At 44.5% G+C, this 27,938-nt stretch overlaps 1 protein-coding gene across 2 annotated transcripts in view; it reads right to left on the reverse strand.

The window, feature by feature from the left end:
• The window catches only part of STK10 (serine/threonine kinase 10), a 110,856-nt gene that overhangs the window by 69,192 nt on the left and 13,726 nt on the right, over positions 1-27,938 (reverse strand). The window contains exons 1-2 of one of the 2 annotated variants that reach the window (XM_077327055.1): positions 27,651-27,890; positions 3-167 (exon numbers count right to left, since the gene is read on the reverse strand). In XM_077327055.1, the coding sequence (XP_077183170.1) occupies positions 3-167; positions 27,651-27,668 (183 nt within the window). In that variant the 5' untranslated portion in view covers positions 27,669-27,890. Of the gene's footprint in view, positions 1-2; positions 168-27,650; positions 27,891-27,938 lie in introns of those variants that run through there. The other variant, XM_077327054.1, reaches the window with a different exon arrangement.

Genomic DNA, 27,938 nt, shown 5'->3' on the forward strand with positions numbered 1-27,938 from the left:
ACCCACAGTTTGCTGTCATAATAAAAGGCTCCTAGCAGCTTTACGATGTAAGGGTGGTCACAAGTTGCCAAGATATCTATCTCTACCATGTAGTCCTCCAGTTCATCTTCACTTTTGGTTTCAATGACTTTGGCAGCAGCTAAGGCGCCCGTCTCTCTGTTTTTGGCCTGCAACATAAAAACAAAGGGAACACTATAATCAAGGATCACCATGGGCAAAAGAATAACTCAGTATACTAAACACAGTAGTTTCATAGTTTCATATGATTTCCTTACAGACAAAAGTATAACATTATTATTAGGGGTGATTATGGTGCCGAAAAGTAGAGGAGTAAATGCCACTGTGATGTCCTAAATGCCCTAGCTAATGGCAAATGGCCAATAGTGTATAAAGATACTACCTGGGATAAAGTTAAGAGTTAAAATATTTTTTACCCCTCCCCAACTCAGATGCACAATGCAGAAGGAAATGAACAATGCACCCATCCTCATTGTGGAAGATATTCGCCATCAGCAGGTGTGCAGATAAGGACTGGCTGGCAAAGGTTGTCTGAACCTACCTGTGCTGAAAGGTACTCTCTCCACTGTCAAGTGATACCACCTTGATCCTTTCAGCATGAGGAGTGTGGTGAGAAGACCTTGCTCTCTTTGTACACACACTAGTTAAAGGTAAAGGTAAAGGTATCCCCTGTGCAAGCACCGAGTCATGTCTGACCCTTGGGGTGACGCCCTCTAGCGTTTTCTTGGCAGACTCAATACGGGGTGGTTTGCCAGTGCCTTCCCCAGTCATTACCGTTTACCCCCCAGCAAGCTGGGTACTCATTTTACCGACCTCGGAAGGATGGAAGGCTGAGTCAACCTTGAGCCGGCTGCTGGGATTGAACTCCCAGCCTTATGGGCAAAGCTGTCAGACGGCTGCCTTACCACTCTGCGCCACAAGAGGCTCATACACACACTAGTTACACATCCAAAAAGGCAGCAAGGATGGTGAGTCTGCAGGGTTTTGTGACCCAGCAAGCAGGTTCCCTGACTCACAGGCTGAATACCAGGACAACAGACTCCAAATAATTCCCAGATGCTCTATATTCTGCAGCGTTCTCATTTAGGACATAGATTTGTTTCTCCCTCAGAGGCATACTAAAGTATTTTCCAAGCACGGCCTCTTATAGTACACTCAGCAGGTTACAAACCAGGAAAAAAATAAAAACAGCAGGAAAAATGCTAAGGGCCCAGAGGGTACCGTTCCCGTCTATGTTGTTTCTTTCTACAGGACTGTTTAGAAACACTGTGTGGAGAGTTTATAAAGAGATCCATTTCCAGCATAAACACTCAAGGTGCATTTGACTCCATCGTATGTTATTAGTGGACACACAGCTGCCGTTTTTATCCACAGCCCAGTACAGCCTGGTGGAAACCATTTGGAGATGTACAACATCATCATTATTTGGACTTATATCCCACCACTTTCCAGAGACTTGCAGCAGCTTACAAAATAAAACCCCCATAAAACCCCCACATGAAACCCATTATATTCCAAAGCGGCCTAAAATCCCTCCCTCACACAGACCTCCCAACCAGTCCTCGGACCACTGGGCCACAGTGATCCATGCAACGGTAACTTCCAGATTAGACTTCTGTAACTCTCTCTACGCAAGCCTGACCTTGTCTTTGACCTAGAAACTGCAGGTGGTACAGAATATGGTCAGCAGGGTCTTTACTAGGACACCCTGGAGGCTCAAATTCAGCTGGTGTTGAGACAACTACACTGGTTACCAGTCTGCTTCCGGATCAAGTTCAAGGTTTTGGTCTTAACCTTTAAGGCCAGGGACTTTTTGGCACTGGCCCCAATCTCGTGGAATGAACTCCTGGAAGAACTAAGGGCCCTGATGGAACTATCTAGGTTCTGCAGGGCCTGCAAGATGGAGCTTTTCTAACAGGCGTTTGACCGGAGTTACAAATAGGGGGCCCTACCCTATGCGCTCTTATATTGCATGCGGGAGACCATGGCCCAGTTGTATATCACCAGGACCATGCTGTTGGTCCCTGTTGGGATTAGCTGAGTTGTTGTGGGAGTTTATTGTTGATATAGACCACCATCTTTAACTGTATTAAATTGTATTTGTAAATGTTTTAATATTTTAATGGGCATTATGGGTTATCTTGTTTTTATGGTTTTGTGCTGTAAGCCTCCTCGAGGTGACATTGTCATGAGAGGCAGGATACAAATTTAAGAATAAATAAATAAAAATAGAGTTGGGTGTAGAAATAATACAACTGAGCCTGAGGAGGGGCCATGATATCCCTAGCAGTAGCACTGACCTTGACCTGATGGATGAGCTCTGTTTTACAGGCCCTGTGGAAATGTCAACTCTCCTGGGAGCTCATTCCATCAGGTTGGGGTCAGGACCAAAAAGGCCCTAGCCCTGGTCGAGGCCAGGTGTGCTTCCTTAAGGCTAGGGACCTGCAAATGATTTGTACCCGCAGAGTGAAGTGTTCTGCGGGGGGCATAAGCAGGCAAGCAGTCCCTTAGATAGGCAGGGCCCAAACCACAATTGGTCTTAAAGGTCAAACCCAGGACCTTGATCCAGGCCAAGATTGGCAGCCAATGCAGCTGCCTCAGCACCGGCTGGATATGAGGCCTCCTAGGTGCCGCATTTTGTACCAGCTGGAGTTTCTGGGTCAAGGACAAGGGCAGGCCAGTGTTGAACGAGTTACAGAAGTCCAATCTAGAAGTGAGTGTGCTTGCACCACCCAAGTCCTTTTGAAGACATACAGAGACAAATCTATACCTTCTCCCACCTCACCCGTAATGTTCTTTTTTTGTCAGAATTTAATTTGCACCAGCAGTACAGAATATATTTGTGAGTAGTTTAGCCTCTTGAATGAGAACAGAAAGTTGGAGCATTGATCTACCAGCTGATCTCTGCTTAGTTATATCTGAAGTCTCTTGCTGGAATCCTTTCTATGGAGGCACAGAGCTGCATGCTCGGAAAGGTTTCAGATCAAGCTTCTCTCTCTCTCTCTCTCTCTCTCTCCTTAGCATACCCATTTGTCTGCTTATTGATTTATTATTAGATTTATAGACTGCCCCTCTCTGGGCTCTGGGCAGTTTAAAAAATTCATAATCAAAATTTAAAACATCCTATAATTAAAACTCCCAAACCCCACCCCACCCCAACCATTTTCCCTGTTGCCTATAGATTGGGCATTGACTGGGAACAAATGTCTAGCCAAGAAGAAAAGGGGGATGGATCTGGAGAGGAGAGATGGGAAGCCCACATGATGTTATGCTGTCCTGGCCTCAACCATAGGCCTGGTGAAAGAGTGCTGTCTTACAGGCCTTTACTATATTTTATCATGGTGTTTACTACAGGAAGCATTCCTTACCAAGCATCTCATGCATGAAACTGAAGGATGCCGCCCTCCTCAGCCTGAAAATTCAGGAGGAAAGTAGGCAGTATTGCTTCTGTTCAGGCATCATGCAGTGAGATACCACACAGTACCTGAGTGTTTTATTACTGGCTTTGGTTAAGACTGTGACAAGTGAACCAGCTTTCCAAAGGTTATCCCAACACAAAGACACTGCTACATCCTTACAGTGTAAAGACAGTACCACCCCAAACCCATGTCTATACATAGATCATACTTGGTGTTACCCTGTTGCAACATACCACTGAAAAAAGGGACATCATTTGTAGAGAGCCAACTTGGTGTAATGGTTAGGAGTGTGGACTTCTAATTTGGCAAGCTGGGTTTGATTCCCCACACCTCCCCCACATGCAGCCAGTTGAGGGACCTTGGGCTCCTCACAGCACTGATAAAACTGTTTTGACTGAGCAGTGATATCAGGGCTCTCTCAGCCTCACCTACCTCACAGGGTGTCTGTTGTGGGGAGAGGAAAGGGAAGGCGAATGTAAGCCGCTTTGAGACTCCTTTGGGTAGAGAAAGCACCATATAAGAACCAACTCTTCTTCTTCTTCTAGAGAAGCAACAATTGGGTTAAAGGCTATATACAGGGTTAATAGCTTTGGGCTGAGAAATATAATGCCATAGAGTTCATCACTGCTCTGTCATCAGGAGATCAACTGTACAAGCAGGAGCTCTCCAAGTGCTTTCTGGAGGTTGGCAACCCTAGCTATATAATCTTACCCACTTACCTGCTAGGCTTTGCCTTAAAGCTCCCTCCAACTTCACTATCTCAATAGTGCCAGACTGAGAGGCTGTGAACTTCATAGCAGACACATTCAATAATTGAACTTACTATGTTTAAATGTGACAATCAGACCTAAGCTGACCAGCAAGTCTGTTCACCACCAGACAACTCAAGCACATTTGCATCAGGCATGTATTAAAATGCTGCCAATCCAAACAGCTTGATAACAATTAAAGTTGATAACTACTACTTAGATGAAAGAACACTGAACTGTAAGATTATTTTTAAACAGTCTTCACTCATGGCTTATTATTATTATTAATTTGGATTTATATGACCGCCACTCTCAGCGAACTGGCTTTCAGCAGTTTACAAGCATGTAAAATACAGATCCAATCCATAACAATAAAACAACAATATCAATGGTATATTTTTGTAACTGATTTAACTGTTCAGTTGAAGAACTGCCTGTCAAGGGGAGCAGTAGAGTGGTTGGCCAATAGGACTCAATAGGCTGTGTGAGAATATTCATGCACAAAAAGCCACCTTTAATATTAAGAAGGAAAATGATAACACAACCGGCCAAACAGCTATAAATGGGTCAACGGGTATACAAAAATTCCACTACAAAATTGGCGGCGAGTAGAATGGGAGCTAAAATAGTGTTTGGGAATCTCTACTTAAGGATTTTTAAAGTATTTAGAAATGCAACAGCAATTTTTAAACCATTATCCATTAAGAGAATAAAGGGTTAGAAATAACTTTCATAAATGATTACTTTATAAATATACTTTGGCTATTCCAAACTTGGGAAGAGCATTCAGCCTGTATTATGAGACCTTGTTGTTTCCTTGAGTGGAACAAAAGAGGAAGACTGATCACAAGAAATTCACAGAAAAATCAACAAGGAAGTTTTGCCTTACAACAATATCTATTCCTTCCAGGTTATTAGAGTCCCAAATGCAATTCCAATTCTATCAAGTTTCCCCAAAGACCTGAATTACTTGTTTTTCCTACCAAACACCAGCCAAGGCTTTGAGAGAGGCTAAAACCAGTGCTGCTTTACACAATGAGCAAAAGGGGCAGTTGCCCAGGACCCATAGCCAGGCAGCACTTCCCCCCCCCCACATGGGTTGGGGGGGGTCAGCTATGCAAGCAGCCTAAGGTAGAAGGCAGACAGCAAGCACTGTTAGTCAGTGGGATGCAGAAGGCAAGATGGCCTTCAAAGGTATTGCACTTGCCTTCTTTCTACTTCTCCCTGGCAGCTCTATTGCTGTTTACTTGCTGCAGGGCTGAGAAGCTAGCTAAGGCTGAGTCAGAAAGCAGAAGCCATGTCAGATGGTAGAGCCAGGACAATGAGTGCTGCTGGTGGACTGAGGCTGTTGACAGTACATTAGTCCCATAGCTGGTATTGGAAGCACCATCTTCCCCAAGGGAAGTGCCATCTTCCTCAGTCCCTTTGAATTGAAGAGAACTTAAACCTGAGACAAACCAGTAACAGAGGGAGGGATGGAATGCATAGACACATTGCCTCATCAGAAAAGCGTCCAAGACTTGACTCACAAGGACAGGCATACAGCAGCCTTTCTCAACTTGTTTACCATTGAGAAACCCCTTAAACATTCTTCAGATTTCAAGAAACTCAGAAGTGGCACGAGTGTGCAGATTATGGCTGGGAAGCTTAGCTGTGTACATGCCCACCCGGGACCTCTCCCCTTCCCACCCCCTCCAAGCCCATCATTGGCCATATCTCCTGGTAAATGTTTAACACATTTTAAATATATATATAAAAATAATTAACTCCCACCTATTCAAGAAACCCTTCCAGGGCCATCAAGAAATGCCAGGGTTTCATGAGAAAGTGTGGCATAGAGGAGGCACTGTACTTTCTACTCCGGAAGTTAAATCTTGCAATGTTTATTTCACTTACATCTGCCTTTATCCCCAGGAAGGGGGGGGGTAGACCTAAAGTGGCTTGCATTGTTCTCCTCTCCTCCATTTTTTCCTCACAGCTTGTGAGGTGGGTTAGGCTGAGCGTGTATGACTGGAGCAGGTATTTGAACCTGGGTCTCCTAGATCCTAATCCAATACTCTGATCACTACACCACATTAGCTCTTATATCTTAAATAATTTTGGACAGTTAAGTCCAATGGTTGGCCTCCATGGGGAAACCCAAACTCATATTTCTGTTCAGTTATCAGGCTGACTATTTTGTCTCCATGCTCATTTTAGCCATATAAGTCTTGATCATATATTATCAGGGGCTGGCAGCCATAGCCTTGTGAAACATTTACTAAGAATGACCAACTCCAGGTGTATAGATAATCAAATAATTTTACATAAAAATGTTTATTGTTGTTTAATTTTTTCCTCTTAGGTCAAGCCAAAACAGACTCTGGACTTGAATATCCCGCTTTCAAATCCATAATTCTTCCTTAGTGGCTTGCGCCTCAGAAATATTATAATATCTCTTGGCCTTTGGCTCTCTAGGTAAACAGAGGATCCCCTTGTAAATTCTAATGGAACCCTCGGAACTGGATCACTCAGAACTGTGGAAAACAGCATCTAAGCACCGGACCACGCTGCAGTCAGTGGAGCTATTTTAGGCTTCTGTGTTGTCATAACTCTGTAACATTTATCAAGATGTTAAAGTGAATCAATAGCTCAAGGCAGGAAAGCCCTTTCTCCCCAGAACACTGACTGTGGTTCCAGTTGCTTTTGCTTCAAAAAGGCTACGTGTAGGACCAATAACTTATACCAGGGCAGATCAGAAACTTAACCAACATGCACAAGTGCCCTGTTCAAAATGTGCCATGCTGAAGGTACATGAAAAGCAGACCAACTTGAAACTGTTACGAATCCCCCATCAGTGAATAAGGCAAGCATTTAAAATAGCATACCTCAACAGCATTGATATTTGAGTTTTTTAATTACAAGGCAGTGAATGTAAGCAGTGTGCAGTAAGCCACTTATGAGGGTGAGATATTTTACCACAAGTTAGCTTTGGGAAATGCAGTTGCTACCATGTACCACTCCCTACACACTGCTGCTAAACTCTGGACAATTAAGAGAGTTTCATTTTTTAGGGCCTGAGAACCCTCCATAGTGAGTCCTGCCTTTCTTTCCGTGGTTTGCGCAGCCTGTTTTTTAAGATGGAAGGTGCTAGAAAAAGCTTCCCCTTTTTGATTAAATGTGTAGAAGGTCATTCACAGCCACTCAGTCCCTTCAGCTTTAGACAAGATTAGCAACCGAGGCTGAAAGTGTCTGCCAAGCTGAGCCCTGAGAAAAACAATCCCAATTCATTTCCAGTGATGTTCTTCCAGAACCTGAGAGTCCAAGGGTAAGAAAGAATTAAGGGGTAAAACTCATTGTGATCTTGTTTTAAAGGATCTTGTTTTAAAGGAGCAAGTCCTATCCCCAATGTATAAATACATATGTGTGTTTATGAATGTGTGTGTGCATGTTCACCCTCTGCAGCAGGGTTTTTGCTTGGAAAACCCCAAACCCACACCATTTCCCAAACTGTGTCTCTCCAGATGTTCATGGACTACAATTCCCATGAGCCCCTGCTAGCACATGCTGGCAAGGGCTCATGGAAATGGTAATCCATGGACATCTGAAGACCCCCGCCCCAGCTATACAAGCAAGCTACTCAGATCCCAGACTCTAACAGTAGCAAACTGCCCCTTGCTTAAAGCTCTGATGCTGCTAGGATCATGTCAAGACTTCAGTCAACTGCATGGAATCAAGTACAAGTTTTGGCATTCACGCCTTCCCTTTCCATGTTAATTAGAAGAGCTTGGTATCAGTTAAGAGAGCACAAAGATAACAAATTCCATAAGCTTGCATCACTAATGAGAGACAACTCTCTTTCCAAGGGAGAAAGTTTCCTGTCCAAATGTTTTTCCCCTTCCAAATTTGCTGTAGTAGAGAGATGAGAAGGTACTGCACACTACTGGAGGAAGTTACACCACCACACTTCCCCAGAAGACTGCATGAAGCCAGGCAGCCTTCCGAGCCAGCAACCAGAGCAGCTTTCCTGTTTTCATTATAGAGGAAGTAAGACAATGACCTGTGAAAATCTATGCTTAGAACACCCCTGCTACCTGGGGTGGTGTGTGTGTGTGTATGTGTGTGTGTGACTGGTAAATTGCTGATGTGACCTCCGGACCAAGCACCTCTACAAACCCACTTAGGGCCTCAGAACACAGTCCATCAAGGAAGGAAGTCAATGAACTTAAGGGTGCAATGCTGAACTCATAAACAGATCATGTAACGCCAGCCTCTAGATGGGGAAGGATCACTGTCAGATTCATGATGGCATTCATAGGAAGAGCTGGCTTTTGTACCCCGCTTTTCATTACCCAGAGGAGTCCCAAAGTGACTTACAATCGTCTATCCTTCCTCTTCCCATAACAGACACCCTGTGACGTAGGGCAGGCTAAGAGAGCTCTGAGAGAACTGTGACTGGCCAAGGGTCACCCAGCTGACTGCATGTGAAAGAATGGGAGATCAAACCCAGTTCTCCAGATTAGAGGTGGTCACTCTTTACCACTACACCACGCTTGCTCTCAATAAAAAGATGGGAATGTCCAATAGCTTGAAAATATTGGTATGTTTCAAGAGAGGGAAGGATTTCTGCCCCTGGAATATGACTTTGTCTCCCTAGCCCTGCTACGGCCTGGAATACTTCCTGGAAACAGCTGAAAAGGGGCGGCTAGAAAGCTGCACTCTATGGGCCAAAACTCTTCCACCCATGGAAACAACTCTTCAGTGGATCCAAGCCATTACTTCCTATCACACCAGCCTTCAAAAGAAAGGAAAATTTAGGATAGTCACAAAAGGGAAAGATAGGAGAATTACAAACTAGTGAATCTCAAGAGACATTTTTAGAGAGCAGCTCCCCTTGAAAGGTGAGGGTGGATAGGTGGAGACACGGAACTGGAGGCCTCTCCTTGGCTAGGAAATAACTATTTCTGACACTGCATGGGCTCTTGTTATTTAATGCCCTCTGGGACCATGTCAATTGATGCTGCTCCTCACTGCAAATGCTTTATTAATAATTATTTTATGGACAATAATTTTTATTAGCCATCTGGGTTTGGACAAAAACTGATGACTTATTTGCACTATTTAAATTGTATTAGTGAAATACCCTAACAATAAAAAAAGAAAGGCTGTGATGACAGGAGAGGCATTTTGGATTTTAAAATCACTCCATTTTAAAAAGAAGGGATGAACCTGACAAACAATTTTAAAAAGAAAAAGGTCTTCCTGCACTGTTAAAAATAAAAGTGGTTTGTTCAGAAATCTCTTCTCTGGTTCATGCTTTATTGTGAGTAACCCACCAGGAAAAATGCCAAAACTCAGACACTGAAGATCTAAGCAGCTCCTTTTCTCATCTCGCTCCCCCCCACACACACACCCTGACAGAACAAACCACCATGAAAGGTTTAGCACCATTTCTCGAGAAGATCAGTTTTTCCACTGAAAGCTCAAAGACTTAAAATCATATTGGGAACGCAGCAGGTGAGTGCCCAGGTGCCAAAAATACAAACTACCTCAAGCCAGTTGGATAATAAATCACCACAGTTCCATTTCAAGAAAACACTAGAGCAGGTCAACATATGGCCAGCCTTCATATCATCAAAGAGTACATACATCTGAGCTGTTCTAAAAAAACAAAACAAACAAAAACCAGAATGGAGCCAATGAATTATGATTGCAAAAGCAAGGATCCCATCATTTCTACATTCTGGGTCGCAACCCACAGAGCAAAGAAGTGGGAAATGACTGCAGGAGCTTTGCCTATCTGTTATGCGACAGTCACATGCCCCAATTCACAGACATGAGGCAGTGGTTAGAGTGTTGGACTAGGACTACAAGGAACTGGGTTCAAACCTCATTCAGTTGTGGTGCTCACTGGGTGACTTTGGTGCCAACATTCTCTCTCAATCTTGTAGGGTTGCTGAGAGGACCATAGGGGGGAGGGGGAGGGGGAGAGAGAGAGAGAGAGAGAGAGAGAGAGAGAGAGAGAGAGAGAGAGAGAGAGAGAGGACCCTGTATGCTAGCTTGTGTTCCATAGAAGAGGAGGTGAAACTAATGCACTGTTGATGTGCAACAGCACTGTACCTAATCTACATGTAATAAGTGGGAAATAAACACTGTTACTCTCCCTGTTCACCCCTTTCAGAATGTTCAGGGCAAATGGCTGCTGCAGTACCGGAGGCAGAGATAACACAGTCTTTAAAGTAAAGGCAAAAGCCTGGTATGGATGAGCCCTCCCCCAAGTGCATTTACTCACCACACAGGGAAAGAGAGCAGGCAGGCATGAATCACCTGCCTGGTCACCTGCGGAATGCAAACGTGGAGGACGTGGGTACATTCACAGACCCTACTGTTCACCCTGTGAACAGCAGAATCTGAAGGGGATAGGGTATGTGTGACCCTTTCCTCTGAGTGAGAACAATTTGCAGATGACCAGATAATTGCTTGCAGCCAGGCACAGCAGGCATTATGCTTGTGCCTGCTCTCTCTCCCCACCTTGGTGAGTAAGTAAGTAGGGTGGTTGGTCTGGACACAACTAAACCCAGGAGAATTTGTAGGGCACTGGATATTGGGGCACAATAAGCAGTCACAGCACTTGTTTTAAAAGGAAGGTACAGAGGAGGAGGAGGAGAGGAGGAGGAGGAGAAGGAGAAGAAGGAAGAAGAAAAAGAACAAGAACCAGCCTCCTGCTAAGTAATACAACTGGGTGGTATATTCTTTTGTATGAGTTAGCTATCAGAAAGCTTTTTGGGAAGTGATCCACACTCAGCATATAAAAACATAAATGAAACTCAGAGTCAAACCCAAGACCCCAAGTTGCATTATTCACCATGTTTCACATCCTGGGTAATCGTATTGGCCACACTTTCACAACTACATTCCACACAACACTTGTCCATAGCTGCATTACTTGGGGAAGAATCAGACGTTCTCTGGTTTGTCCTGAATGCTTTCAAAATGAGACATCCTTGCCACAGAGGCACTATACCCTTAGGGCAGGTATATTGATCTTACACAACAATTAAGTGCAGTAAATGCATGAAAAGTGGGTGGGAAGGTGTCAAACAACTATAATAACCGTGTTGTGGCTAAGCAGTTTTGGTTTGCAGACAAACAACCTTCTGAATTCTGGGTCTCAACATCATAAAGCACAGCTCATCCTTCTAGGGGGATAGACTCTCTCAGCAGCAACAGGAAGGGAAGAACTAAGAAAATATGGCAAGAATTTTATGCTAACAAAAGGGAAATGACCAGCTGATTCCTCACCCATTGAATCCTAGAAGAAATCCAAGCAGTGCATCAGAATGTAAGCATGAGGAAGAAAGCATTCAGGGTTTAGTTTAGGAGAGGATCAGTAGCTGACATGCCACTGTGAAGCATAGTAAGTAAACAAAGCAGTAGAGCAGCCACATGAGATTGGATGCTGGTGGCAGAGGCAAATGCCATATCAGCATGCAGGGAAGGAATAGAAACTGGCCACTGGGGTTGGAAGAAGAAAGTAACACTGTAATCAAGCCACACCCCCTTCTGAATTGCCCAAGATGAAAAACTTGCCTGGATTCCAGTAATACAAGAAGCATTCTGAAGAATGCAGAAGTGCCAAGGCTCTTTGTACAAGGCCCCAGGAAAAGGTCAAACAGATTCCCCACCCACTCAGAACCTGAATCAGCCCATGATCTATTGTGGAGTCCATAGCCATTCAAAAGATTCTAAATGCAATATCATACTGTTACTAAATAGTGATCGTTTCAGATAAATTATTGCAGGGCTTGCTGGCAATAGTGCCTGAGGCCTGTGAGGCCCCACCTATGATGCACATAAGCAAAGAGAGAGCAGAGTGCAGCTTCCAGAATAAACTGTTCCAGCCTCTGCCTTTGGGACTGGCACATGGTTACCAGTCTGTGGGCTCCTGGGGCAATGCTGCAGCCAACACCAGCACCTCCTGCCAGAATAGGTGCAACTAAATCAATTACTGGTAGTTTATGGTGGGGAAAAGTAATTTGAGAAATTAATTAACAGTGGTTATAAATGAATGCTATCAAAAATCTTGATTAGGGTTTTAAAAATGGCTGTCACAAGTTGGAACAAGGAGAAAATTAGGGAAGTGTTTGGCTTGCTTTTTCTGCTTCCTTTCAGCTGCAAGGGAGACCCAGATGCCAAGGCAGGAAGAAGTAAGGCATTGCATTTGACTTCCTGTCTTGGCATCCTTCTCTTTCTAGCACACCCCTTGTTCCTTTACAGCCACCTGATAAAAAGAAGACATCAGGCACCATATGCTTTACTGACAATCCTAGGTTGGAGGAGGGCTTGGATTATTTTTGCTGTACTTGTACAGCTGATCAGGCAACATAGCTGTTTCTCAAGCACTCCCTTCTTCCCCCTGCCACAGAGCTGACCAAGGTGTATCATGTGCCCTATCTCGCCCCCCCCAAAACAAAAGCTTTGTTTACAGGATCCTGGATACTTCTCCTATGAGAAGTGGAGATCTATATGAAAAGCCCCTCCCATTTTTTGTGATGGCAGCTAGTCACCAAGTTAGAAAATTGGTGTGATTCCCATGACAACAGGCAAGGGACATCTTACTAGAATTTCCACTTGAAACTTTTCTGCTCAACTAGCCAGTCTTTTCATATCATAGAATTGGAAGGTACCTCCAAGGTTGTCTAGTCCAACCCCCTGCACTATGCAGGATCTCACAACTACCTGCCAACCTACAATGACCCCAATCTCATGCCCAAGTGGAGGTGGGCAAATGTTGTCCCCATCTTCAAGAAGGGGGAAAAGGAGGGTTCAGATAACTACAGACCCATCAGCTTGACATCTATAGCTGGCAAAATTTTAGAAGAAATTACCCAGTCGGTCCTTGGGCAGCTAGATCTGATGGCTGTAATTACTAAGACTCATAACAGCTTTCTCAAGAACAAGCCATGTCAGACTAACATCTCTTTTTTTTTGAGAAAGTTACTACATTGCTAGATCCGGGAAATGCTGTGGACATAGTTTACCTGGATTTCAGTAAGGCTTTTAGTTTAGTTAGTTTTATTATGGTCATAGACCAGCACAAGATGGTAAATGCAATATGGATCCTATTATTTTTAGGTGGCTCGATAACCTGTTGACAGATCGCACCTAAAGGGTGCTTTGTAAATGGTTCATCGTCTTCTTGGAGAGGAGTGACAAGTGGAGTGCCTCAGAGATCTGTCCTGTGCCTTGCGTTGTTCAACATATTTATAAATGATTTAGATGAAAGAATAGAGGAGGTACATATTAAATTTGCAGATGACACTAAACTGGAAGGGGTAGCAAACGCACCAGAAGACAGAATCAGAATACAATATGATCTTGACAGGCTAGAAAACTGGACTAAAATGAATTCCAATAGTGATAAATGTAAAGTTCTTCAGTTAGGGAAGAAAATCATATGCATCATTATAGGATGGGTGAGACATGTCTTGGCAGTAGCACATGTGAAAAGGATCTGGGTGTCTTAGTAGACCATACACTGAACATGAGTCAGCAGTGTAACTCGGTAGCTAAAAAGGCTGTTGTTACTGCTTTACTCCTCTCTGGTAAAACCTCATTTGGAGTACTGTGTTCTGTTTTGGGCACCACAACAGAAGAAAGATGTAGAGAAACTGAAGTGTGTCCAGAGGAAGACTACGAAAATGGTGAGGGGTTTGGAGACCAAGTTGAATGGGGAATGGTTGAGGGGGCTTGGTCTGTTTAGCCTGAAGAAAGGAGGTCTAAGAGGTGATATGATGACCATCTTCAAATACTTGAAGGACTGTCATATAGAACAGTGGTCCCCAACCTGCAGGCCGTGGCCCGGTGCCGGGCCGCGGCTCCCTTTCCCCGCCCCCCCCCCGCAGTAAAAAACTTCCCAGGCCGCAAGCTTGAGGCCCGGGAAGCTTCTTACTGCGGGAGGGCGGGGAAAGGGAATCAGGGCCAGGCCGTGCATCAGGCCGCGCATTGGGCCGCGCATGGCGCATTTGCGCATGCACAATGCGCTGGCGCGGCCCAATGCGCTGGCGCGGCCCAATGCGCGGGCATGGCCTGCGCGGGCGTGGCCTGATGCCCTGCCGGTCCCCAGCCTCAGAAAAGTTGGGGACCACTGATATAGAAGATGGACCAGAGTTGTTTTCTGTTGCCCCAGAACCAATGGGTTGAAATTAATTCAGAAAAAAATTCTGCCAAACATCAGGAAGGAGTTCCTGACAGAGTGGTTCCTCAGTGGAACAGGCTTCCTTGGGAGGTGGTGAATTCTCCTTCTTTGGAAGTTTTAAATCAAAGGCTAGATAGTAATCTGACAGAAATACTGATTTTATTGACTTAGGAAGACTGTGAGTGGGTGGGCAGGAAGGGATGTGCCAGTGTTTGTTGCTTGTGGCCCTTCCTTGCATACCCAGGAAATTGGTGATTGCCTCTGTGGGATGGTAAGTTAATTTCCTCCAGGCCAGGCTGGATTCTAGAGATTTTTGGTGTGTGTGGGGGGATCACTTGGGCATGAAACTGGGGTCATTGTGAGTAGGCAGGTAGTTGTGAGTTCCTGCATTGTGAAGGGGGTTGAACTAGATGAGTCTGGAGGTCTCTTCCAACTCTATGATTCATGAGAACTTGGAAGCTAAGCAGGGTCAGCCCTAGTTAATATTTGGATGGGAGTCATGTAGCCCCACAATATATAACATGGTTCTTCAGAAAAGCAAATCAAAGTCCCAGGAGCCACTAGGCTCTACTCCTTATTCCTTGTTTTCCCTCTCTGGCTCTCAGTGCGCGCACACACACAGAAATATACACAGCAGTCTGTTCCCAGGCAGTAGAAACTATCCTTCACAACGCTACCCCCTTTCTACATGTTATGGCTCTTGCAAGTAGTTATTTTGGACACTACGTGTAAAAATATAGATTTTGCTTTGTTCTAGCTGCCCTTTGAAGATAAAAGCCCTCCTGCTGTGGGAATGGCTTGTGGGGGGGGGGAGGTGCACTGGTGGGAGAGGGGAGTTGTCTATATGTATCCTAAGACTGGTCAAACCAGAATTCTTAGGAGATCTTTTATGATACTCCAGATGTACCCTCTTGGACCTAATAAACAACTCTGAATTCTTTTCTATGAAGAATGAAGAATGTTTCAGTTGTCTTGTCTCCTTAGATCATAACAGGGAGATCACCAGGGAAGTCCAGGGTTGCAACATGGAGAGAGGCAAGGGCAAACCACCACTGAATGCCTCTTGCCTTGAAAACCCCACAGGCTTACCATAAGCCAGCTGTGATTTGAAGCAAACCCTCCCCCCAAACAACACCCCCTCTACCTTACTGATACTGAGTACTGATACCTTTAAGGTAAAGGTATCCCCTGTGCAAGCACCGAGTCATGTCTGACCCTTGGGGTGACACCCTCCAGCGTTTTCATGGCAGACTCAATACTGGGTGGCCTTGCCATTCCCTTCCCCAGTCATGACCGTTTACCCCCCAGCAAGCTGGGTACTCATTTTACTGACCTTGGAAGGATGGAAGGCTGAGTCAACCTTGAGCCGGCTGCTGGGATCGAACTCCCAACCTCATGGACTTCAGACAGCATTTCTGCCGCTTACCACTCTGCGCCACAAGAGGCTCAATACTGATACCTTTATTGTTTAGTAAACGAGGGAAGGAATAAAACAGGACCCTACAGTCTCTTTTGTCTGTCAGTCACTCAAACACCTAACTATAGCAGGTTTAATTCTGGATAAATAGAACAGAATATTTCCTCATTTTTCCTTACACATGTGCAAGTAAAAATTCATTTAAAAATAAGTAAGCTTAAAATGGAAGCTTAAAAATAACTTGGAGTCCATATTACCTCCAAACTAACTCACAGGTAATATTACTCCCAACTGACCACATAGAAATAATGTGGAATTCCCATACTTTCCCACACAACCACATAGATTTTTTTAAAAATTGAAGTTTCAAAAAATATTCTGAGAATAAACTTTCATGTCATGTGCGTTCAAATGGAAAGAATCAATCTTTACGTGCAACATACTTATGTTATAATACATTGAGTAATTGCTCATTCAGATTATCTCAGAACTCTGGGGTGGTTAATTGTTTTCTAATTAATTCATTGCAAGCTGCCTAAATCAATAAAATTCTACGCAGAAGCTAAGGTTAATATTGACATTACAGCCAGATCACAGACTAAAATTAGTTATCTTTCTGACTCTCCCACAATAGCCAAGTTAAACAGTTACAGGCATATGGCTGTGAGGAAAGGGAAGGCGATTGTAAGCTGCTTTGAGACTCTTTTGGCTAGAGAAAAGCGGCATATAAGAAGAAACACCACCACCTCCTGCTCCTCCTCCTCATTATTATCTGATACACGTCACAGCAGAACAACTTTGGACCAGCAACTTCAGAGTTACACTTGAAATGTCATAACTCATTACATCTATATGAGGTAGCCATGGCTGGTCACAGCTTCCCAGCACAGCACAAATACAGCACATACACGTATGGCATGCAATAGTGTACTCCACAATGCCCCCGAAAGATCACTGCAATCAAGTGCCCAAAATCTGCTCAGGGTCTAACCATTTCCTTTGCAATGTTCAGCCCAGAATGACTCAAAGACATGAAAACTAGTAGGGTTTTTTTTTTTTTGTTGAAAAAATGTCAGTACTCATCTATAAGGCTGCACAGATTTCTACCAGTTCTCCTCTTGAGACTTGGGAGAGGCCTCATAAGAGGTTCTGGTAACTCTGTACCAATGAGTACCGCCAGAAAAAGAAGATCTGGCATTAACAATCATGTTCATCAGGATCTCACACTAAATAGGAGGGGGGAATCATGAGAGAGTATTGGAAGTTAAAGCCAGACCCACAAATACTTGCTAGATATTTCTTAGCAACTAACTGTAGGAGATTTTCTAGAGAGGAAATGCATTGCTAAACAGACTGTTTGAATAACTGGTATGAGTCAGCACAAGAGAATGGAACTTAGATAGCCAAACTACAGCATTTTTTATTTTGTTTACTCTTTGTATAATGTGCCAGAAATGTGTCAGATTACATGGGACCATGCAGTAGGATAAGCTATTCTACATCTTCCCTCTATCAGAAAATTTTAATTACTGCTGGTGTCTTCTGATAGCTAACTGCTAATGACCCACAGAGGGTCTTTAAATTGGAGAGCATCAGGCTGAGGAGGAGGTTATGATCCCTTATGGATGGGAACCCTTCCTTGGATAATGGACCATTATCCTATTGTATTGAAGACACCCCCCCCCCCCTGGGGTTGGGGAGATAGGCTTTTGGTAGTTGGCGGTTTAATTATTTGGAAAGTAGAGACTGAGATCTGTGACAGATGTTTTGACCAAATGGTGATCTGCCTGCCTGCCTGGTGCAAAGGTTGTAGACATCACATGTTGTCTAGTAAGGTTGACAGGTAGTGCTGCAGATGAGTCAATGTGTATTGTGCATGTTGGCACCAATGATATTGGGACACCACATTGGACTAAACTGAAGGTTTCTTCTCTTCAGTGGAATGAAGTCAGCCAAGGTGGTTAGGTCATGCCTCTACTTGCTCAGATAGGGCATTCTTATGCAGATTTTCCAGAGCTGATTCCTGAGTGACCAGAGCCTGATCAGACAGTTTAGTTTGCCCTACTGCTTAGGTAGGTGACTGTGAGCCCTATTCTTCAGCCCTTTCTTGGAAAGCACACAAAAAATAAATAAATAAAAAGAATCCTTCTCCATGAAGAAGAGAAGACAAAGAAGGACAGAGGCAAGGCAGTAGAAGATCATCACCTGCTTCTTTGGCTTTTTACCTTCTCTTTCTGACCACATTGGGCATGGCAGAAGAAGGGAAGACAGTAGCAGTGGGCAAGCTCTCCGGCTGCTGGAACACCACCCAACCCTTTGAAGAAGGGGAAGAAGCAGACCACTGCTGAAACTCTGGGCATGTCCTTCTCCAGACTGTGCAGAACATTCCCCACCCACAAAGCTGGCCAGAAGGAGAAGCACGCTCAGAGGGCTGGCAGTGATCAAGTTGCTTCCAAGGGTGCAGGCTCCCACTGGAAGATGTCATTCTAAACCCCAACAAGAAGTACAAGAATGGAGGAGACCTTAGCTCTGCCAGCGGTACAGTGCACTCCAGAGCCCTGGAGCGTCCGACTCACACCGGTGAGTCCTGCTGCTAGGCCCCCAACCTCAGCTCCTAGGGACATGGGACACTACCATACATGTAGTGGGAGAGGTAGCCCAGAGCCCCAGGATCCAATTTCCCAGTTAGACCAGAGCCCAGGCCACCATTCCAAGATGGCAGCTGCTATGTGCAGCAGCCTGGGCTGCCATTCCAAGATGGCATCCTCCAGGTATGCAGCAGATATGGTGCAGCACCATCACCCCTCTCCCTTGGGGCAGCAGTAAGCAGATCCCAAGGCTGATCAGATTCACCCAGGGCCCATCTGTCTAGGAACAAGAGGGGGGAAACCGGGATCCCACTGAGGTGTACTTGGTCCAGCCAGAGTGAACTGATAGAAGAAAAGGACGAGGAGCAATTGTTCCTTGACTTCCTGCACTGGTGGAAATTCAAGGCTAAGAGGCTCAGGGCCAATTCCTTCCCCCCTCCACACACTCCAGAGAGGAAGAACAGGACTGGGATGCCATCTCCCCCCACCCACAGAGGATCAGGAAAAGATGACAGAATAAGCCTACTCTGATGGCTACAAATTGGAGGCCTCAGAGGTGGGTGAGGCTAAACAGAGGAAGATCAGGGAAGGGTCCCTAGTTCGAGATTGTCCATCCAGACGTGTAGGACTAGGCTGTGTTGTTCATTAGGGGAGCTCTCATTGACTTCCACACTCTCAGACAAGGAAGAGGGAGAATTGTCTGGAGAGGAGGCCAGAGTGCCGATGGATGCTTCCACTCATCTTTTCCAAGCTGACAACCTTCAGCATCTTCTACCAAAGCTCATCTCCACTCTCAAGTACAACATAGAGGTGTGAGAGAAGCCTAGGTCATGGGCTTCTGAAAACCTAGATACTAGAGGCTTCACAAAACCTGTTCCCATCCAGATAGTGAACCCCTTCCCTGACAGTTTTGGCAATGTCATCAAGGTGGAATGGGCCCTTTCAGTGGGAGGCACTACTCGTTAAGTCTGTCACAAGAAAGCTATCCATGTTAATGGATGAGGCCATGGAAGACCTGAAATTTCCATTTGTCGATGAGGCAGGAAAGTGTCAGCATCCACTATAGCATGCAGGGTCAGGTGGTGCACCACAAAGGCTTACACAGTCCCAGGTAAGATTCTGCCAGGTGGCATCACAGCACATTCTACTTGATTGGCAGTATCATCAGCAACCTTCTCCACCAGAGCACCAATGACTGAGATTTGTCAGCTGTGACCTGTTCATCTTTCTTCACCTTTGTGAGACACTACAGCATAGATCAGACGAAGCAGCTTTTGGCCGCCACGTCTTGGAACATGCAGCACAGATCTGAATGAAGATGGTTGGGGGTCCTAGAGGCCAGAACCTCCAAATGATCAGAATTGCTACCAGATCCACATGCTGGGCTGGCAGAAAGGGTTTAGATTTGAGCTACAACATCTGGTTGTTTTGATGTACAACTTATATTCTGGACAAGCGGCTAATGTTAGGACAGAATTTAGAGAAACAGAATGGTTTCTAATTTCCAAATGTGTCAGGCAAAGATGTAATTTTTTCCTTACCTATTCCATCTATATGTGCTATAAGGAAAATTGGATTCAATTTAGACGGTGGATAGAAAATCAGTGGAAGGAACATTAATCATTTGATGCATGCAGATAGCGCCAAATTACTGGTAGAAAAACAGTGAAGACTTGAAATGACTACTGGTAAAGGTTAAAGAAGAACATCTAAAAGCAGGATTATACCTGAATATCAAGAAGTCAAAAGTAATGACTACTGAGGAATTACACAACTATAACATTGACAAAAATTTTTTTCTAGGCCTTGGCTAAATCATCAATCAATAGGGAGATGGCAATTAGAATTAGAAGGAATCTGAAATTCATGGACGAAGTATGCATTATTTTCTAAAGAGGGCCTTATAAAACAATGGTGAATCTAAAATAAGTATTGCATTGCTGAGAACAAAAATCTATCTCCTTAATTTTCACTTTTAAAAAACCCAGAAAAGTATCTCCCCCCACCATGGTTTCAACATTTCCAGAAATTTTGCATGTCTACTCAGCAGTACAGAATTTCACAGAGCTTACCAGAGGTGTACTTCCAGCAGTAACCAGACCCTATCAGCCTTAGGTCTGAAGTGACCGATCTATTTTACTACCACTGTGCAACTTTATCTGCAGTTCCAAAAGTAGCTCATGTTCTAAAACAGCAGGGAGATCATTTTGTCAGCATGAGTACCTTACAGACCACAGCGGCAAAGGTGATGGATGGCTCTTTTACTAGCTTAAAGTAAACTCATAGTGGGGTACTTGTCAAACATTTAAGTCCTTCATGGAATCAGGAACAATGCAATCATAGTTCAATGTCTTCCTTTCCAGAACAGTAAGAGGAAAATACTAGTTATCTTTTAACTGTGTGATCACACTATTTATCTAGAATTTACGAGTGGGTGTGAGAGTAAAAAGGGAGAGGAAAGGAGGAGAGTTTACATCATACTGAATTTAAGGTGGGGATGAGCCACACAGTTGGGAGAAGTTTGCAAGAATGGAAGAAACTAACAAAAAGGAAAAGACTTTTCCTATGTACAAATTGTAACTTATTCCAAACAACTGGATGGGATTACCTGCAGTAAGACAAAGACTGAAGGTTGGTCACTTTAAAAACAACAGTGGCAGCAGCAATATTAACAATTACTAGGAATGTAAAGCAGAACCAAGTTATTACAAAACAAAAAGCAATTTTTAAAATTCTTTATCAGTTCAAAAGAAGAGTTGGAGAACGATGCTTGAGGACATGACAGAACCACCCATGCAGTTTACAGACTGCTTGAAATGGTTCTCTACATGTAGCCATGACTACCTTAGATTGGTACCTAGATGCTAAGTGGCTGAAGAAGAACATGAACCTTCAACCTCAACCAGACATAGGTGATATTAGTTGATAAGACTGATACAGGGGACAGCTACCTACTATGGATGAGTAATTCTTATTCAATAGGTACTTAAACCACCATTATTCCAAGAAGCTCATGGTTCCCCCTTCCTCCATTTTATTCTCCATTATTATATAGGTTCCACTGAGAATGACTGGTACATGATCACATGGACCGTTTACACACTGGAGGTTTCATGCCAGGCTGCAGGCAGGAGTTTTAGTTGTGGCAGGTTGCCCCACCTCTTCCTGCACCCACACGGGGGAGCATTTGGCCCAGTGCTCCTCATCTGCCCCTGATTTGTGCTCCTGCATGGGAGCTGGGGCAGTGAAGTTCCCAGTGCGTAGACGGTCCTTGTGAATTTCAGGGTGAATGGGAATGTGAACTAGGGCCTCCATAAGCCTACTCAAACCATATTGGTAAGCCTACTCAAACCATCACACCATATTGGATCTAAGATTGTTCTGAAAGACCCTACTGAGAATTTGGGAGTATTATTATTATTATTATTATTATTATTATTATATTTATACCCCGCCTCCCCCCGAAGGCTCGAGGCGGCTTACATAACCCCGTCCCCTAAAACCATAAAATGACAATAAAAAACGATAATTTACAGTAATGGCAACAGCAATGGCGTAATCTACTCATTTGCTCTCCGCATCCTCAACTACGGAGGGGGGTGACGCTCTCTACCGCCAGTTTGTGAGGGGGGGCTGATCTTCTTTCCGCCCGGCCTCAGTTATAAGCCTGGCGGAAGAGCTCCGTCTTACAGGCCCTGTGGAATGCTGGTAATTCCCGCAGGGCCCTCAGCTCTTCCCGGAGCTCATTCCACCAGGTTGGGGCCAGGACCGAAAAGGCCCTGGCCCTAGTCGAGGCCAGGCGGGCTTCCTTGGGGCCGGGAACGACTGGTAGGTTAGCCCCCGCAGAGCGTAAAGCCCTGCGGGGGATATAGGGCAAAAGGCGGTCCCTCATATATGCTGGGCCTAGACCACGGATGGCCTTGAAGGTCAAAACCAAAACCTTGAACCTGATCCGGAAGGCGACCGGTAACCAGTGCAGCTGCCTCAGAACTGGCTGGATGTGAGCCCTCCATGGTGTAGCTGTGAGGACTCTAGCAGTCGCATTTTGGATGAGTTGCAGTTTCTGGATCAAGCCCAGAGGCAGGCCAGTGTAGAGCGAGTTACAGAAATCTAGTCTAGAGGTGACCGTCGCATGGATCACTGTGGCCAGGTGTTCGGAGGACAGATAGGGCGCTAGTAGCCGAGCCTGGCGAAGATGGAAAAATGCCCGGCTAGCATTATTAGATCTATCCCTTTGGCTAGGAAAGTTTCTTGTAGGCAAAGATGTCCCCCCTTCTATATTTTTAATACAAAAATCAGCTCAATATTCAGCTAAAGCTTTTGCTCAAGATGCTGATCCTCACTCTTATAGATAGCATGTGTGATGACAGCTCCCATCACATCATCCAGTCATTCCAGCAGGTGAGAACTACTGCTGCCATGAGCCTTCACTGTGAGTCCTCCTATGCCACGGAAATTGCTTCTTGAAGTGGTTAAGAATAAACTCACCCTTGTAACCTTGAATCTATGTAAAACAGAAGTTTTTTGGAGGCCAGGGGAAGGGGAAATTACTGCTTTAGCTGGTGCAGTACTATTTTATCAACTGTCTTTTATTGTTCCATTGTTTTAAAACTGACTGAAAGAAAGATGATAAACACCTTAAATAAATCAAACACACAAAGGTATCCAGAAGACACATAAATTAGTTCTTACTTTAATCCTAGAGACAGACATGGGAAGTGAAGAAAGAAGAGCCCTTAATGGAACATAATGGCTAGAGCGTTAGATTATGATCTAGGCAACATAAGGTCAAGTTTCGAGTGAGTTATGGAAGATCCCTGCTTAACCTCAGGCCAATCATTCTCTATCAAACATCACCTTTCTCGGAGATCATAGAATCATAGAGTTGGTGTTTCTATGAGATGTGAGGATAAAATGGGGTAAATGGAGAATGATGTTATAAAGTCACTTTCAGTCTCCAATGTGAAGAAAAGTGACATATTAATATCCACCTAAACAAGTTCTATTGAGTATGGAGAGGTATAGACCTTCTGATAGAAACTCAAAACAAAACAACTGGTGCGATAACTGGTGAGACTGACCCATGATACCAAAGTCAATACCACAGTGTTGAAGAGGATGGACTAGTCAACAGTACAGAAAGCTAATGATAAATCCAGGAGAATGATGGGGAAAGAACATTCCGTTTTTATCTTGAGAGGAAAAAGAAAGGAAACGTATCTATCCTGAATTCAAGACACTTCCATTATATTCCCTTTACGTATGCTTCCAACTGAAACTCTATGAGCCTTAAAGATTGTGAAGGCCAAAACAATGAATGCCTCAACTAGACAAAAAAATGGAAATGAAGATCAGGAATAAGGACCAAGAGAGTGACATGAACATACATTAATTCACTTACACATTGGCCTTTAAATCAATGTTTTACGCACTAGTTTAGCATTTTCCCTTCACAAATGTTTACTGAACTTGCAACATAAATGTCATCCTGTGTTTACTTTCAAATGCAGGAAGCTACACAAACCGTCTGAAAGTTGGAGTAGATAACTGACAAGCTTGGATTTATTTCCCAGGACTAGACATCTGACTGACAGCCGTTTGCACTCGTCTCTGAGCCAATTCAACCACAGGGAGCCAATAGAAATGGTCACAACATCCCTTCCATGGTTGCCTTGTTCACAGCAGCACATTTCAGCCTCTGCACTGATGTACCTTCACTGGTCAAATCCAACAGCCTTGCATGCATATCTCCATAGTCATATATGATATGCTCTGGCTGCTATAAGATACATGTATCCATGGTATAGGTCAGGGTTTCTCAACTGGGGTTTTATGAAATCCTGGGGTTTCATGGGTTTCATAATGTCAGGAGATTTTAAAGTATTTTTTACTGATTAAAAAAAAAATCTTCTGTTAGTTGACCAGATATAGTTATTCTAACGCCCCCCCCCTCACAAAATGGCCAGTGACTGGCCTGAAGAGGGTAGAAGGGGAAGTGCCTTGGACATACACATCCTTGCTGGCTGAGGCTTGTTACACATAGAACAACTGGACCCTAGAAATGCCTTTTAAACTTGCTGTTAAGGGGGAGCAAGATAGGGCCTTTGCCACTGAGGCTTTCTGGCGGCTTTCTGGCAGGGGGCAAGATAGGGCCTTTGCCGCTGTGGTGGCAGCACTTTTGGCAGCTTTCTAGGGGGTGGGGGTGAGATAGGGCTGAAATAGGGCCTTTGTTGCTAGGGCAGCTTTCTGGGAGAGGGGGCAAGATAGGGCCTTTGCCTCTACGGCAGCAGCCCTTTTGGCAGCTGTCCAAGAGATGGGGGCAAGGGGCCTTTGCCTCTGAGGCAGCAGCCCTGTCAGCGGCTTTGGGGGGTGGGGGGCGGGGACAAAGGGAATGAGAGTCCCTGTTAAGAGTGCCTGCGCATGTTTGGTTTTTTTATCTGGAGTGATCGGTGGAAGAGAATGGGGGAGAGGAGTTGGAGTTTGCGTTTAACTGGGGCAGTTCACGAGAGGGCCTGTGCACAGGAGAGGAGGATTTTAAGTATGTTTGTATGTGTTTAACTGGGGCAGTTTGCGAGGGGGATTGTGCAGGGAGAGGTTTTTGTGTGTGTATGTTTAATTGGGCGGATGAGAGGGGTTGTGTATGGGAGAGGTTTTTGATTGTGTTTGTGTTTAACTGGGGCGGTTCTCTGGTGAGGAAGGCTGGATAGGGTGTGTGTGTGTGTGTCTTTCCATCTGGAATCCCCCTCCCCCCCATTCTAAATGGCATTGTATCCCACCGAGGTCCCTGTTCTTCCCCAAGCTCCAACCCCAAAATCTCAGGAGTTTCCCAGCCTGGATCTAGCAGTGCTATCCCCACCCCCTGCCTTGTTGCTAATTTTTGCCTGACCTGTGACAAAGGAGTGGAGGGAAGGGTTGCCAGATCCAAGTTGTGAAACTCCTGGGGATTTGGGGATGGCACTTGGGGAATATAGTAGTGCACAATGCCAGAGTGTCTACCCTCCATAGCAGCCATTTTCTCCAGGGAAACTGATCTCTGTAGTCGGGAGATGAGCTGTAGTTCCAGGAAATCCCCAGGTCCCACCTGGAAGCTGGCATTCCTAGACAAGAACTACTACATCTTGCTTCAGTGCAAAGGCTATGCACAAGGCTATGCCTGCACAAGGGCTCCTTTCTCCCAGGTCTCCCCTTGCCTTTTCAAACCTAGGAAAATATATTCTCAGGCCTTGCTAGGACAGCCAACCTCCTGGTGGAGATTGCAAATAATCACACAGATCATTTCTCCTGAGAACTGCTGCTTTGCATGGTGGGCTTTGTAACTGCTGAGATGAATGCTTCCTTGTTTTGTTCGGGCAAGGTTTGCTGTTTAGCATACGGTGCACACAGAAATGAAACTAACTTCTTCACAATGTGACTTTCGAGGGCAGGGCAGGGCAGGGCAGGGAGATATGGCCTGATGACATCATATCCGGGGTTTCTTGAAGCCTGAAGAATGTTGAGAAGCCCTGGTATAGGTTAAGAGATGGAAGGGATCTTGAAGGTCATCTAGTCCAATTCTGGCCTATGCAACAACAACCTCAACAGATGGCCATCAATCCTCTGCTCAAATATCTACTTCCTCATTAGTTTAATTCCTGCCTTCTGGAGCAAGAGACAAAAAGTCTACTCCATCTTTTATGTAAAAGACCTTTCAGATATTTGAAGATAGACTGTGTTTATTTTACAGCACCTGCAGTCTGCCTTTCTCAAGAAGACTCAAGGCAGATGTCTTCCCTTAATTTTGTCCTCGTCTTCAACATATCCTCTACCAGGCATTTGCTTGAGGCCGATCGACTCAAACATCTACATCCACCCCCCCCCAGACTGAAAAAGCAAACGTACCCAGGGATTGTCAATTTTATTGTTCAATTAAAATACTGTCTTAGTTGGAATGTTATGTTATCTGTTATATCGGTATATGTTCTATGTAACTGTTCTATGATGTTTTATGTAAAGCACCCAGAGCCGTATGGGAAGGGCAGCATAAAAATATAACCAAACAAACAAATAAATGAATGTCAGGTTCTTTAAGCCTTTCTTCATAGGCTTGAATTCCAGACCCCTCACCATTCTGGTCTCCCTCCTCTGGACATATTATTTGTGACGATCCTTTTTTAAAGGTTACCTAGTGAGCTTCATGACAGAGTAGGGATTTGAACCCAGGTCCTAGTCTGACAATAACCACTACAGGACACTGTAAATCCTTTCCTTTGTTGTTCCAGGTATTTGTAAAATGTCATGAAGAAACACAGTATTCAGCCACAGTGTATTCTTTCTCCATTAGTCTCCAAAACAAGCAACTAAAAATGAGTATCCATTATATATTATACTTGTTAGGAATTTTAGAATTACTGCCACCCCACTGTTAGGCTTAAATGGATGGTTTTATGTTTATTCAAGGCAGAAGATAAAGACAATGGGCATTTTTATTATAATACATGCAAATTGCTATTTGCTGTTGAAGTCAGTGAACGGCTACAATTTGGGTGGAAATATCACTTGAACAGGGCCGTCACCAGGAAGTTGCTTCATTTCATTGTTCACAGAAAAGAAAAACACAAACCCAGTAGCACTACAGACCACAATTCTCAGAGCATATCTTGTCCCCATCCTGCCTCACTGAAGTTATCAGGGGCATGAGTGTTTTCAGCTGCAACCTCTGGAGCACAGTGATAGCATTTCACAAGAGGCACTGCTATGGTACAACAGTTTCAGGTTATTACAGCAAGGGAGGAGAACATTTTAAGGGACAAATTCATGATCACAACATTGCAAGGGGTGTGTGTTTACCCAAACTTCTACAGCAGCACATCAGGACCTTCATTTAAATCTCCCAGATCCTTTGTGTTAAAAGTGCATTCAGCTTTTGCAGATTAACATGTACTTGAGGATGCAATTTGTTTAACTGATTACAGTGCTTGGAAATCACAAAAATCTTGGTTCCAGCATTTGGTACATTATTTGGTCCACTAAAGATATTATTAACTTGCTTGGCACTTCACCTCCGTAATAACCCTAAATTCATCCCTTCTCTGTCAGCACCTGGCAGCCATGTTCACCTTCTCAGTGCTGCAAGGCATCCATTTGTTGCTGGAGGAAAAACGAGAGAGAAGAAGAAGAAGAAGAGGCTCACAGCTCCCTTGCTACAGACAGGAGGAAAAACCTTTCAATGACCACCAATATGGAGCTGCTGGCCAAAACACCATTCCTGGATCAAAGCCCACCCACTCCCACTCAGCAACTCACCCTGTGTTCTGACTTCATGCTTGTGGGCCTTTCCCCAGTCCCCACTGGCAGCCAATGAGGTGGAATGGAAGCAGGGTAACAATGTCGGTAACGAAGTTGCGAAAAGGAACCAAGTTGAATTTTCTGGATGTGCAGGAAGGAACTGGATGTGTGGGCTGCTACTTCTAGCAATATTTACACTACTGCAAGTCCACAGGCCAACAGCTGAGGGCCATTAGCCAGACCATGGTTACTCATGTCATCATGTCCACAGTGAGAAGGATGTAACCATAGCCCCAAGTTTTATGG

Source organism: Paroedura picta, chromosome 3 (genome assembly GCF_049243985.1).
Source record: "Paroedura picta isolate Pp20150507F chromosome 3, Ppicta_v3.0, whole genome shotgun sequence".
Lineage (NCBI taxonomy): Eukaryota > Metazoa > Chordata > Lepidosauria > Squamata > Gekkonidae > Paroedura > Paroedura picta.